The sequence below is a fragment of the Convolutriloba macropyga genome, chromosome 5 (assembly GCF_964194025.1).
Source record: "Convolutriloba macropyga chromosome 5, txConMacr16.3, whole genome shotgun sequence".
Classification (NCBI taxonomy): Eukaryota; Metazoa; Xenacoelomorpha; order Acoela; family Convolutidae; genus Convolutriloba; species Convolutriloba macropyga.
In genome coordinates, this window is record NC_134472.1 from 74,371,449 (window position 1) to 74,387,294 (window position 15,846).

The 15,846-nt window shown below is 36.8% G+C and overlaps 3 protein-coding genes across 4 annotated transcripts in view; 2 read left to right on the plus strand and 1 right to left on the minus strand.

Annotated features, from left to right (window-relative positions):
* The window catches only part of LOC142339650 (ras-related protein Rab-5B-like), a 188,396-nt gene that overhangs the window by 116,881 nt on the left and 55,669 nt on the right, over window positions 1-15,846 (plus strand). The window lies entirely within an intron of this gene.
* The window catches only part of LOC142339644 (uncharacterized), a 615,633-nt gene that overhangs the window by 102,010 nt on the left and 497,777 nt on the right, over window positions 1-15,846 (plus strand). The window lies entirely within an intron of this gene.
* Window positions 1-15,846, minus strand: part of LOC142340501 (uncharacterized) — a 50,325-nt gene that overhangs the window by 28,553 nt on the left and 5,926 nt on the right. Inside the window, exon 2 of the mRNA XM_075391075.1 lies at window positions 10,733-11,470. Within this exon, the coding sequence (XP_075247190.1) occupies window positions 10,733-10,949 (217 nt within the window). The 5' untranslated portion in view covers window positions 10,950-11,470. The remainder of the gene's footprint in view (window positions 1-10,732; window positions 11,471-15,846) is intronic.

A 15,846-nucleotide genomic window follows, 5' to 3' on the forward strand; every position in this document is an offset into this window, starting at 1 on the left:
ATACTTTAAGCCGTTTTCTGCGGCTGCTACGTTGAGTTCTGTGTGTTGCTTTTGTTATTTCCCCCTTTTCTCTTTTTTCTCACGTGACAAACTGTAACTAGAACTAGAACTATAACTATTAAATGACTGGGACAACAGAAAGTGTTTTGTTTCTATTTTCCCGCCTACGCAAGCTTAGCGAGCTCAGCTCCAACAGTTAATAAGGTCAATGAAGAAGTCTTTGAGATTATTTGATTGTTAAACTGCCTTCTTTCGTAGTTTTTTGTGGTCTCAGACAAATTAGGAAAACAGTTGCATGACAATAAACGCAATGCCATTATACCCAATTCATTAAAGCCGAATACACTTTGATATTTTCGTTCAATAATCCGACTACAAATTAGCCGGCGCTAATACATACGTGTAATTAAACATACGTGTAATAGCAACTGCTAACTTGTAGTCCATTTATTGAACGTAAACGAAAAAATACATTGGGTATAATGGCAATGGGTTTATTGGAATTGGGTAAACTTTCCTTGCTCCCTTGAAAACACAGAGAAAGCAATTCTCAGTAAACGCGGTTCTATAAGTATCAGCTGTTTTATAGCATAGCTGTTTCTAAAGCTATGATTATAGCTAATTAAGACAGCCTCATAACTTGGCAGCAAACTTGGTGCGTATAATTACTATTTTTGTCTCAACTAGATGACTAAAATTTACAGATCGGTTTATTGACAGTCAGACAAGATAAGTGGTACCTACTTCAGAGAGGTGGAGAAAAAATAGAAATAAAAGTTTTCATTCAAATGTTAATTGGTTAATTATTACTAATTTCTCAAAACTACTTATCCGTTATCAATACATCGCTACATTAACCGTTATCTTTTTTAGTTTCAAGTGTTGTATCTCAATTTTTTCTTCTTTTTTATATTTAAATGATTAGTAATTTCAATTTAAAGCACTCCAGATATTTTAGTTAGGATAAAAATTTTTACCGTTTTCTCTTCCTGAAACAGAATTAAATCAAATTAAACAGATCTGAATCAGGATGATTTTTTTCAAGTTAAGAAAAAAACTTGATTTTCAGGGAGGAAGTTTATCTCAACTTTTTATAGTTGTGGGAATTTAGCATGAAAAAAAAAAACGTTTGTTGTTTACATTGTTAGAAAGATTCAGCAACAAAACTAAAGATTAATAGTATCATCTACCTCATTTGAAAAAATTCTACTACGCTTCAGAAAACTAAACTTTCCTGCATATAATATTTAAAAAAAATAGAGATGTATTGCACTGTATAGAATCCATAATGAGTGTAGAGTTGTGCATAAGAAACGCAAAAAGAAAAACCTGTCTGTAAATTTGCAGTGAAAAATAAGACGATTATTTACAATTTTTAAAATGAAATTTGAAATTAATAATCAAATTTTTATTATTCCATTTGTTTTATTCCGTTTTGTTTCATTATCAAATTTTTATTATTCCAATTCGAATTGAAGCAGAAACAATTTTTTCTCTCTGTGGTATAACATCTGCCCAAACATTTCTGTGATTCGATCACTTCTCATTGGCTCTGATGAAACTTTCAGTTATATAAAGTTAACAATTATTTGCTGGTGACATAACAAGAACTGCAAATAAACTGGCAAAAAAATAACACCCCAACCAATTTCTCACATGACTGAATTCTTCAAGATCATTTTCTATAACAAGGTGTTTCAATTGTTGTCCCCAGGAAAATTAAACTAGGGATATGAGACAAGAAAGATTTAAGGTTTGGTAAATTTACTTTTTACTAGGTTTAGGTAACTTCAAATTAGGGTGAAGCTTAAGTAAATAAAAAATATTATTTAAGGTTCTAATTAACTAAAATTAATTTAATTTGAACGTACCTAATTACACTAAACTTACTTTGCAAAAATACTAAATAATAAAATACCCAATGTGCCAAAATAACTAATGCTGTGGCCTCTGAGCTTACTAACTTAATTACCAAATTGAATAGCGCTTCAAGGCCATTTCAAGCCTTAAAGCTAGAATAGCGTGACAAGCGAAATTTAATGCTACATTCTATTGAAGCCATACGGATTTGTTCGATTTCTTCAACATTTATATTTAGCAACTATTATTAGTACGCAATCGTCATTCATGAAGTCAAACTATAACTCAAACTCGAACTACCTCAACCACCAGCAAAACAATACTACGACTTAACAGTATTGCATCAGATTCTTTGCGATTGGATTGCGAATCAACCTGTTATTGATACAGAATATTCGATAAATCTTCTACAAGGTTAACAAATTTCCCTTGACAACAAATTTACACTAAAGTGACGTTATGGCAGAGTTATGACAAAAAAGTGACGTTATGGAAGAGTGTTCACATTCTGTCGAAATTAATATCTACAACCAATCAACAGTTGAATTTGATATGTCAATCCACGTGACTAGCAGCATAAAAGGAGCTTGAAAAAGTACCAAAAATCAGTCAAAACTTGCAATTTTGGTCATATTAAACTGACATACAGTGCGTATTGAAGCAAACCTTCTTGAGCGTTAAATTTCTTGTTTACGTGTTTTGTTTTTGTAGATCATATTAGTGACTGTACAGTTTTAACTTTACTTTGACTTGTGAAAAGAGAATTAACTTTGATATTCTCAAAACTTTCCTTCTGAGGAACGAAGTTCCTAAGTGAGAGAAACTTTGTGCACAGCATAAAGTCAGTTTCCCTTACTGGCTTTAACGAAGCCTGATCTAGTTCAGCATTGGTGTTATTGAAACCAATAGAGAGACTTGCTAACATTAAAGTTAGAAAATTATTATTATTATCAGATTTGAAATGGGTAAAAGGCCCTGTTTTACAACTGATTACTGTAGCATGTTGAAACTCTGCAGAGTCATATCCAATTCATAGTGCGACAATTTGTCGAAGCGTGATTTTCAAAATTCGGTTTATATTTTGAGTTATTAACAAAAACTCAACAACAAATTGATTGTTTCAATTTGAATTATTTTGTTATTCTGAGAGAAACAAGTTTGTCATACAGCAAAGCTGAACGATTAGTTATCAGAAGTAATTGAGCAACAAATAATGCAACGGTATTCTACAGTATAGCGGATAATACAGTTCACAAAAGTTACCTGCAAAAACACAATATCCGGACAGATTTGAAACCGCTGAAACGAACTGGGCGGTGCAAAGTTTTCCTTGACTTTGATAGGAGAGCAGCCGTTGCATTTGGTCCGCCGACCCGAACAGAGGAAGGCAAATTGCTGTCCAATCTGATGAAGAGAGTTCCGAAGGCACGCCCCAAAAAGAATCAAACAAATCAACCCCAACAGGCCAGCGAGGCGAACAGAAGAGTGCAATTCAAAAAAGAAATTGAAGTGCGAACCCTGCTCAAAGAAACCAACAAAGCAAAGGAGAACAGCAACCAGGCAAGTCAAGCACAAAAAGCAGAGAGGAGCTTCAATCAACAGCTCACAGGTACGATAAGAAGCTTCAAGATTTAGTGGAAGAGGTTAACACTAAAACAGGGATTGTCTACAAAATAATTGAAGATTCAGATCGACCCAACAAACTAAACGTCCTCTATCAACTGACTGTCCACCTCCTAGAGGAAGAATTACCCAAGCAACTGCAGCGTCGAAACAAGCTTGTGCCCTACCAAGCAAATTTCGTTGAAGAACATCTGAAAGAAGCAAGGAAGTGTAAAGCAAGTTTGAACTATCATTGGCTTGCATATATAAGCAAAGGCACTCAACCAAAAATGAATGCAGAGCAAAGCAACGCAACCCAAGCAGTGAACGACAACGAGAGCAACAGCAACTACCTAACGGACAACCCAGTTGCTCAAACAGTGTAAAATGGAGCAACATCAATGGCCAAGAGACGGAGAATGTTTCGGAAACATCATCAGCAAAGCAAAGGCGAGCGGAAAGGATGAAGAAATTCGATATCGATTTCAAAGCCAAGATGCGAGCAAGCACGAATTGAGCGGAGGAGGCTAGAGCTGGAAATGCAAATGAAGGAACTGGAAACCAAGCATCAACTACTGGAGGAATAGCGCGAGCTAGAGCGCAAAGTGAGCAGAACAGCATTAGAGAACAATGATGCTCGTTCCCAATCAACCAGTGCTCGAGACAAATCACCCTTCAACTGGACCCCCAAGAATAGAGATATCTCAGACTGGGCCAGCAGGATCGATAACCTTCCGACGCCAGAACGATCAACAGCTCGCTTCGAAGTAACCCCTGAAGTGAACAGGCACAGTCACTTCTCACGTTATCGCAGTTCACGAGACCGATCCTCAAGTGTTGAAGACCGAGACATTTCCCCCCGAGCTGGTCTACGATACAACACTGTCTATTCAGGTAGTAGTAACCTACCAAAGCTGAAGTTGATTAACTTCGACGGAAACACTCTCGAATGGCTGGAGCGGTCTAGTATGTTCATGGCTACAGTGGATCAACGACCAATACCAGACTCAGAGAAGATGAGCCATCTGAAGACTCTACTGACAGGCAAGGCAAGGTCAGCAATCTCTGGAATGGGCTATTCTGGACAATTCTATGGTGCTGCATGTAGCATTCTGGAGAGGAAATTTGGAAGGCCTCATGTGATCATTGATGCACAATTGGAGAGTCTTCGCAAAGAAAGTCAGGTGAAACCTTACGACTCAAAAGGTCTGATCAGTTTCTCAGTTATTGTTTCAAACTTTGGGAATGTGCTCAAAGAGTACAAGCAGATTAGTGATCTGCAATCAAGCTCGACACTGTATATGGCAGAAGATAAACTACCTCAAGTTCTCAAGGAGAAGTGGTGGTTCTGTGTTGATGATAAAGATGAAGATTGGCCTGATCTGATTATGTCTGAAAAATAGCTATCTAGGATAGCATTCGTGCACGAAGAGTTTTCAGCTTTCAAGGGAGAGCGAAGAGAAGAAGACCGGAGAAGCACAAGTAGAGACAAGCGGTTCTCGAAAACATCGAACTTCAGTGCAAGTTCGAACGTGAAAGAAACGAAGCAAACGCAAAGTGATCACTGTCTACTAGTTGATGGCACTCATAAACTATGGAATTGTCCACTATTCAGGAATATGAATGTGAATGATCGGTACGCAGCAGTGAGGAAGCAACGCTTATGTTACGGATGTCTAGGCAAAGGACATGCAATCAAAGATTGTAAAGTCAATGCGTGCGGCATCAATGGATGCATCAAGAAGCACAACCGATTGCTACACTCAGAAAACCAAATGGAAGAGGGCAATCACGCAGTCAACGTAAGCGCAGCAACAATCAACCAGAGTAATGATCCTTGGTCATGATGCTTATGAGCTACAACGCCCATTAGACTACAAGATAGGAACACGAAGTGAACCTTTTGCCGTTTTAACAGAACTGGGATGGATAATCAGTGGACCCATGACGGGGAAAAGAAGACAGAATATTTGTCATTTCGCCTTCACAGAGGATGTGAAATTGGCTGCGAATATCCAAACCTGGTGGGACATAGAAACCTATGCTTCCAAAATCAACGTCGTCAGTCAGTCAAAGAAGGAGCCGCAGGCACAGAAGATGCTAGAGAGTACGACAAAGTTAACAGGCAAGCGGTACGAAGTGGTAATCCTGTGGAGTGAACCAGAGCCAGACCTACCGAACAACTACAGCTCAGCCTTGGGTCAGCTTTACTAACTGGAGAGAAGATTTCAAAGGGACCCAAACCTGAAGAGTTTGTATCAACAGTCAATAGATACAGATGTAGAAAAAGGATTCGTAAAAATATTGGACGAATTCGAAGTGAAAGGCACCTTCGGCAAAGAATGGTATTTGCCACACCATCCAGTGCTAAACCCGAACAAGCCTGGCAAAGTAAGACGTGTTTGCAATGCCGCATCAAAGTACAAAGAAGTATGCCTAAATGACAAGCTACTAGCAGGACCTGATCCGCTACATGGGTTGATTGGAACAATATTCAGATTCCGTGAAGGACCAATAGCCCTGACAGCTGATATCGAATCGATGTTTCTACAAGTGCAAGTTCCCGAACAGGATAGAAGTTGCTTGAGGTTCTTATGGCGCCCAGGGACTAATGAACCTGTTCACATATACGAATATCAGCGTCAAGTATTTGGAGCCAAGAGTTCTCCAACTTGTGCAAACTATGCTCTCAAGCGAGTGGCACTGGACAACGAAAAGGAGTATCCAATAGCAACAAAGGCAATACAAAACAATTTCTACATGGACGATTTCATCAATTCGGTAGAAACCCCTGAAGAAGCAACACCCCGGTAGAAACCCTCTTCTCTCACAATATGGATTTGAATTGAAGAAATGGATAAGCAACAACGATGCAGTTACCAATGCAATCCCAGTAGACTTGAAGTCACTCAGCAACACGAAACAAGTCGAAGTGGAACCCAATACAGAGGGATCCTCAGTGCTAGGACTACAATGGACCGTTATTGATGACAGTCTTCAGGTATGCAGAGGTGCAAACAAGGAATTTGAAGCACCTATAACCCAGAAGAAGATTTTGTCTTTGGTATCTTCAGTATTTGACCTAATCGGATTGTTTGCTCCGTTCAGTGTTCACATGAGACGACTTCTGAAAGGTATCTGGACCAAGAATGGGCAACATTGGGACAACGAAGTGGAACCTGGTGACGAAGCAGAATTCCTGAAATGGAAAGAACAACTTCCAATCGTGGCTGAAACAAGCATTGATAGAAGGTACTTCAACTGAGAGAGGGATAAAACCGAACTTCATTTGTTTGCTGACGCATCTGAAGACACGATGTGTGCAGTGGCTTATCTACGTTCACAACCAAAAGAATACTCCGCTGACTTAGCATTTGTTATTGGAAAATGCAGAGTGGCACCGATGAGGCATCTTTCAATAGCACGATTGCAGTTGCAAGCGGCAGTCATGGTAGTGAGGTTAAAAGAACAGATAGTCAAGGAACATGAAATGAAGATAAATAGTTGCAGTTTTTGGTCAGACTCAACTACGGTATTGCAGTGGATACAAAGTTCTCATCGCAAACAACAAGTGTTTGTGGCCAATCAAGTGACGGAGATACTAGATACAACTGATGTTTCACAGTGGAAACATGTGAGCGGTATCAACAACCCAGCGGACATTGGCACCAGAGCGATCAACAATGAGGAACTCATGAGAAGTGAGTGGCCCACTGGGCCGGCCTGGTTGAAACGACCAGAAAATGAATGGCCAGAGCAAGTGAACCTAATCTTTGCATCAGATGAAGAGAATATACCCTCATCAGTCTTCATGATACAGACTGTAGAAAAGAAAGCTGTTAGTCAATGGGAACGATTCAGTAATTTTAACAGACTAGTAAATACAATGAGCATACGCACAGCGAGCATTGAACAAACACAAACCAGCAAAACTCGTAGTCAGCATTGAAGAAAGAGAAAAAGCAAAAGCAACGATCTTCAAGTTACTACAGCGAGAACATTTTGGTGAAGAGATGAAATCTCTCAAAGCTTAAAAGGAAATTCCAAAAGGCAGCTAAATCCTACTACTCTCCCCTTTCTTAGACATAGAAGGACTCATTCAAGCCAAAGGCAGAATAAGCAAATGTTAATTGGACTTCAATGCAAAGCATCCAATATTACTACATTGGAAACATCATGCGGTTGAATTATTCTTGCGAAACGAGCACAAGGACAATCAACACGAGGGCACTGAGCATGTAAGAAACATTGTTCAGCAGAAGATGTGGATCCTAGGCATACGGAACGCCTTGAGATCAATCAAGAACAAGTGCGTTAGTTGCAGAATGGGCAGAGCACAAACGATATCACCAGTAATGGCAGATCTACCCGAAGAACGGTTAGATGCTTCAACAGCTTTTACAAATGTTGGAGGTGACTACTTTGGCCCTTTCATTGTGAAGATTCGGCGAAGAAATGAAAAGCGATGGTGTTATCTTTTCACATGTCTAACTATGAGAGCGGTGCATATAGAAGTCGTACCCAAGTTGGACACAGTCAGTTGTCTCAATGCAATAATGAGGTTTATTGCCCGAAGAAGCAAACCAATTACAATCATCAGTGACAATGGGACCAGCTTTGTTGGAGCTGAAAGAGAATTTTTAGAGTAAGTTGCGGCAAGGAACAAAGAAGGGATCGAAGAACATCTAATTCAACGAGGAATCAGATGGAAGTTCAACCCACCCGCAGCTTCACACTGTAGAGGAGTAAGGGAGCGGTTGGTGAGAAGTTGCAAGAAAGCAATATATGCAGTGTTGGGGAACAGATCAGTCACCGAGGACGTTCTTTCAACAACGATGTGTATTGTCGAGCAGACATTGAACGCAAGACCGTTGACTCCAGTCAGTTCAGATGTTAATGACTTAGAAGCATTGACCCCCAATCACTTCTTGCATGGCAACAGGAACGTTTGCCTACCCTATCTACCATGCGCAGAAAAATTTGTTGACCATCGAAAACTATTTCGACAAACTCAAGCCTATGAAAATCTCATATGGGACAGATTTCGGAAAGAATATTTGACAACTCTGAATAATCGACAAAAATTGCGATCTACGGCGAACGAAACCCTTAAAGAAGGCGATCTCGTTTGGTTGATCAAAGACAGCGATCAGCGTGGATATTACCATGTAGGTCGAGTAATGGAGACCATCGATGGGTCTGATGGTGTGAGTCTATCAGCGATAGTTCGATTGAACGACGGAGTGTACAACAGACCAGTAGTGAAGTTCGCCCCAGTATTACCTGGAAAAGATGTTTTTGCGATGGAAAACAGGGCCGGCGATGTGGCGGCTGAGCTTACTAACTCAATTACCAAATTGAATAGCGCGTCAAGGCAATTTCAAGCCTTAAAGCTAGAATAGCGTGACAAGCGAAATTTAATGCTACATTCTATTGAAGCCATACGGATTTGTTCAATTTCTTCAACATTTTTTTAGCAACTATTATTAGTACGCAACTCATGAAGTCAAACTATAACTAAAACTCGAACTACCTCAACCACCAGCAAAACAATACTACGGCTTAACAGTATTGCATCAGATTCTTTGCGATTGGATTGCGAATCAACCTGTTATTAATACAGAATATTCGATAAACCTTCTACATGGTTAACAAATTTCCCATGACAGAAAATTTACACTGAAAAAGTGACTTTATGGAAAAATTTTCACATTCTGTCGACATTATTATCTACAACCGATCAACGGTTGAATTTGACATGTAAATCCACGTGACTAGCAGCATAAAAGGAGCTTGAAAAACTACCAAAAATCAGTTGAAACTTGCAATTTTGGTCATATTAAACTGACATACAGTGCGTATTGAAGCACACTTTTGTGAGCGGTAAATTACTTGTTATCGTGTCTTTTTTCTGTAGATCATATTAGTGATTGTACAGTTTTAACTTTACTTTGACTTGTGAAAAGAGAATTAACTTTGATATTCTCAAAACTTTCCTTCTGAGGAACGAAGTTCCTAAGTGAGAGAAACTTTGTGCACAGCATAAAGTCAGTTTCTCTTACTGGCTTTAACGAAGCCTGATCTAGTTCAGCATTGGTGTTATTGAAACCAATAGAGAGACTTGCTAACATTAAAGTTAGAAAATTATTATTATTATCAGATTTGAAATGGGTAAAAGGCCCTGTTTTACAACTGATTACTGTAGCATGTTGAAACTCTGCAGAGTCATATCCAATTCATAGTGCGACAATTTGTCGAAGCGTGATTTCCAAAATTCGGTTTATATTTTGAGTTATTAACAAAAACTCAACAACAAATTGATTGTTTCAATTTGAATTATTTTGTTATTCTGAGAGAAACAAGTTTGTCATACAGCAAAGCTGAACGATTAGTTATCAGAAGTAATTGAGCAACAAATAATGCAACGGTATTCTACAGTATAGCGGATAATACAGTTCACAAAAGTTAACTGCAAAAACACAATATCCAGACAGATTTGAAACCGCTGAAACGAACTGGGCGGTGCAAAGTTTTCCTTAACTTTGGTAGGAGAGCAGCCGTTACAAATGCCATTATACCCAATTTATTCCCTTTGACATTTTCGTTCATTAACTCGATTTCAAATAAGCACTCGGTATTACAAGCATGTTTTCTCATAATTAAGCTGTTAATTTAATCACATATTTGGTTGTGATAGTTTTATATAAAGTCCCACGGCCGCTGAGGCGTGGCAATTACCCGCAAGGGATGAGCAAAATTCACTAGCTAAATTTTATGCTAAATAATCGCTATGGTAGTTTGAGCATTAGAATAAAATATTGGGTATTTTTTAGGGTATTTTTTCACATTGGGTAATTTGACGTTGGATAATTTGTCCTGAAAAAAGTCCTTCCTATATATTGTGACTTCAATTGAGATTAAACTCATCTTAAACTGTTAAAAGTCACCGTTAAATGACGCTTTTTTCTTTGAATTACATGACGCTCTTTTCTTTGAAAGGGTTCTATGTAAATGTTTTTATGATTTACTATATTAGGACTACGAGAGATCTGCGGAGAGGTTAAACGTTTGAAATAATTCAACAGTAATCTCTCTTCAATTGTTAATTAAAATAGTGGCTTTTTTTCGGACAGCTTTTCTATACTATCTCTTAAACTTTTTTTAAATTAAATTAATCTTTTAAATTAAATTACATTTATTAGGAGAAATTTAAATTAATTTCAGGTAAGTTAACGTAAAATATTTTGACAATGTCGTGTAAAATTCTTACCCGACCGTTCGTGTTCTTCCACATTCTTGACTTTCTCGGTTATTGTCTCCTCTGACGTCACGAAAGAGTGCAGCGTTACAACAACAGACATGACTAACGCAGATACTAAAGCCATGAAAAAGAGCACAGTTAAGACTAGCTGTCCGTGTAAATCTGAACTTGCTAACTTTCTGTTTTTCTTCTTTTTTCTTTTTTCACTTGTACAACTATCGGCCATAATTCGAATTAAAATCTCAAAAATAACAACTAAGTTATAATTCTCAAACACTTAATGTGTAAAAACTGTATGGCAAAAAATATTCAATAAGAAATGAGAAACCGTTTTTTAATAGCCGTAAAGTGTATTTATATGCAAATAAATAGAAAACAATAATGGCGCTATTTGTTTATTATTCATATTGACCCAATCAATTGTGAGTATTGTAGTCTCAAGATAAAGTTTACGTTCGCTTTTGATCCACTTATTAGGAAACACCTGTGCTTATTTTTTTTACTGACGAGGCGCGTGAAAAAATTTTTTCAATAAAACAACATTAAGAAAATACGCCGTGCCAAACACAATTAAATATTGCTCGGTAAAGATTGAAAGAAAATGAAAATTTAAGATGTTGATTTTGGTGCTATATAGTTACCTATATCTAACAAATTTTGTTGCCGTAATAATTTGAAATCAACCTGAAGGCATCTAAAAGAAATAAATGAAAAATCATAGACCATTACGATAAACGGAGCTAAATTCTGATGGGTAAAATATAAGCTTAGGGTAAATAAAAGGTAAGTAATAGCGACAAGGTGTTATGTAATTAGTGTGAAATATTTAAAAGCGCTCTAGGCAAATCCATGTAAATATGATGAATTAGACAATCGAGGAAGCAGGAATATTTCCTGAGTTCATAACAAGAATTATCAATAATCCAGGAAGATAATAATAGATGATTTCCGTTATTTTGTAAAACAATTCTTACCATTTTTACAAGTCTTTTCACACGAGCTGCAGCGCTTAAGTGTCTTAATGGTTGTAGTAAGTAAACCTAACACACCGATTTAGTACTATATAGTACACTGCTGCAGAATAAAAGCACTCGAACAAACAATTTCAATGCCCCTTCACTACCCCCCCCCACCCCCCCCCCCCCTAAAGATTAAAAAAATTGGAGATGAAAGGGTGGTTGAACGGATATGGGTAAAACGACACACACACAAACTTTAAACATTCAAAATAAAAGCATGTTCTCTATTTAATCTCCTATTCGATATATGCAAATTTTCGCTCTCAATCAAAACATAGAACATATTTTGTCCCGTAATAGTAATACACATGTACATTTTGGGCAAGGGTGACGGAATTAGAGGCGGGGGTAAGGGGGGGGGGGTGACTATTGGTTGTCTACAATAGTATTAAAAATGCATTAAAAAATTAATTAATTCTTGTTTTTACATGTGAACTTTTTACGGACATTTGGATATAGTTAATAATTCTGAACGAAGGCACTTTTGTATAAAACTTGTGCTAATTTCAGAGTTTACAACAACTATTTTGTTCATTCTAAACACTAGGCGACACTTATAAACAATCTGTTTTTAAAAAACGCCCTTTGGCATAAAAATTACTCGACCTTGAACTATTGGGTACAGAAACGTACCACCCCGAAAATCTTTAAAATGATATTAGAAAACGAGTGAAAAGCTCTTCCTTGATAAATAAATTGATATTTATTTACTTTCCATTTGGCTAAATTTGTCGCTGCAAAACCAGTTCGAGGAAGCAAGAAAACAAATTTGAAGCCTATTTTTCTCAAAGCCATTTGAAGACAAACAGTGCTAGTTTTGAAGCAACAGAATGAAATGCCTGCCGGATTGTTTTAAACTTTAACAAACGCATAAGTCCACTATTGCGTTTTAGATTTTAAATCATATATGCCCAAATTCTCACCCTTCCCCTCATTCGCCCTCCTCTTATAATTCAACATACGAGATCGATTCATAGCAGCGAAGTCCAAATTTTTGTGTTCAGAACAACGAATTTTTTCCATTTGCCACAAACGGAAAAGATCCAGAAAAATTTTGGAAGCCCAGATTGTGCGAATGGGCAACGACATAAAAGTGGAAATATATGAGATAAACTTAGAAGGGTTAAGGTCGAAAGAACCAAAATGGCACTTTAAAAAGAGTTGAAAGCGGTTCTACTAATCTATGCTTAAATTGCTTGACTAAAAAAACTTAATATCATATGGCTCGTTTCCACTTCAGTATTTTCATCATCAAACTTTGCCTTATATTTTTGAGATGTTTAAACTCTTTTACTATGACTATGCTAGTTTTTTGGATCTTTTATCGTTTCCGATTGTGCCCCCCCCCCCCCCCCAGTACATTCCCCCCCCCCCCAGTACGTTATGCCCCCCCCCCCAGTACGTTATGCCCCCCCCCCCCCCAGTACGTTATGCCCCCCCCCCCCGTCACAGAGCTCGTGCCATTACATAGTAAATCATTATGTAAAAATATGGCACGTGCGTCTGGGGGTGCAAATAATATGCGCCCACTAAGCTGGGGGGGGGGGGGGGGACAAACGGAAAAGATCCCAAAATTTACTGAGTTTTTTTCTTCTTTTGTTCTTTTATTATTGTTACCGCCAAAGACTGTAAAAAATTTCAAGCAGATGATAAAGTGGGCGTTTTGAGCGCCCATAGTTGACCCATTTCATTACTAGCGCCAGCATCATTACTAATTTTTGGCATTGGGTTCCATTTAAAATAGAGATTATGTTTTAATTATGTTTTTTAAACTAGAGATTCTCAAGCTACGTTCTACACTTTCCACATGACACTCGAGCCTTAGTTTCAATTTCCTGTAAAATCAATGTGAAATAGCACGTTGATCTGTGCCAGAATAACAGGTGCGTTTCGGGGGTGTCTAAAATTCGGGGGTGTGCAGACAGGAGGCGGAAACAGAATAGATCTATCATAATTTTCTTTATGCTTGTCAGATATGACGAGCCAGAATTGACTACCATTTTTGCAGCTATGGTAAATTTTTCCAACGCTGGTTAGGCCAACTTCTATTCAGACAATTTGTTCTAGCCATGGCAAATAGACATACAACAACAACAAAATAAAACGAAATACTTTCAAGAAAACAATTTACGGAAGAATTTTGTTTCTTTTTTAAAACTTGTTCGTAGATAGTAACAATATCAATTAAGTATCAATGTCTCTAGGTATCATAATTGTACCGGACAAAAAATAATCAAATATTCAGAATATTCAAATACTCACAACTTTCGGAAGTCAATAACTTAAAACGAGAGGCTCAGTTTTTGTTCCGACTCACATTGGTGGGGGATGAACTATGTAATTAAACTGTTTTTTTTTTGTTTAGTCAGTTTTGGTTAATCGATATAATTGATGGTATCGGTATCATTAGAGAAAGCCCGATCAGCATGGATAATAGCGTCAAAATTTTGTGAACATTTGACTGACTTCAGTTGTTTTTGTTACCATTTTCCGTATTTTTGCTCATTTTTTTGTCAATTTTGCTAAAAATTATAATTAAAAAAGGTGCACAAAAGTGTTAATGGTTTTACTTTTAAAAACAAAATAAAGGTGCTGAAAAAATTGACCCAAAATTTTTGCAACGAATTGGTTAAATTTTTCAAATGATGCCGAGACAATCTTCTCATACTCCAAAGATGTCTAGTTTTACTTTTGATTGCTATGAAAGTGTTCCAGAATTAAATATTTGTCGGTTAGTTTTCCAATTTAACCCTGAAAATTATCAAAAATTCATCAATCAATTTTTATGATTGAAACCTTCCGGCAAATTACGTTTTTCCCTAACATTTAGAACGATAACCTACTTCTAATGCAAGACAACAATAACAAGGCTAGTTGTTGTCTATTTGTGGTTTCGAATTGCATAGGTTGCTATTTTTTTATTTTTTCAATTGTTTTGCTTTTTTTGTTTCTCATGAGAAAATTACCAGAATGTTACAACACTGAAATGACTTTAATTTATTTGACCAATTACCAGCAAATTTTTTCGTTCGTCCAAATGAGGCACAATGAACATACTTCAAATATTGGGTGAGAAGCTCGTAGTTTTTATGGCTTCATAATCACTTTGTTTTCATCAGTTTTTAGTTGTTGTTTTTTATAGTCTTACGACTTAGTCTCGCTAGTCACATGTCCCATTGTTGTGCTGTGGAGTTGAAATTAAGACTAATTAGTTTAGTTTTCTTCGTGGAAAGCTTATTGTTTTTCTGACTGTCAAATATTTTCAAAACGAAAATATTTTTTTTTTCAAAACGAAAAATTTGCTTTTAGACTAAAAATTTCATTTTTTTTTTGTAGTGGTCCATTTTTTTATTATTGTACATCTGACTTTATCGTGTTGCCGTCTTGTCACAATCTTACGTAAATGAAAATATATGTATCCAAAAAAATGCAGTGAAAGAAGGCGCAATTGAAGCTATCTAGGAGTTTTAGTGAACAAGTTCTGTTTTCAACTGCATCAACGTTGTTTTCTTGCAAAATTTGATTGAATTTCCAATTTTTTGCCTTTATTTGTCAAGGTCAAGTAAACGGCAAATAAATATTTTATTATTGAAAGGGATTTTATATAAAATTAAAATCAATAAGTTTCAGCTGTTCTATACTGCTAGTTGATTGATTGTTCAGCGCAAGGTTATAAAACACAAAGCCCGAGATGAATATATTTGTTGATATTATCAATGTCGGCCTGAAGTTATTAGCTGTATCTAACTATTAAAAATTCAATTAAAAAAAAAAGGATGAAAATTTTATAAATTTTTGAAATGTGAAATTACGTTAAACCAGGAATATGAAAGAATGATGAGCGGAAAAAAACTTTCCGTTGGAAACAAAAATAAATTTTGTACTCATCAGCTCCCAAAGCGTTGGACTCATAAACTCTTCGACGACAGAAACAGAAATATTTTTGCAAAAAATCACCTCGTCAATCAATTAATTGCGCGCTCTCTACCTCTCTCTCTCTCTCTCTCTCTCTCTCTCTCTCTCTCTCTATATATATATATATATATATATATATATATATATATATATATATATACATATGTGTGTGTATATATATATATATAT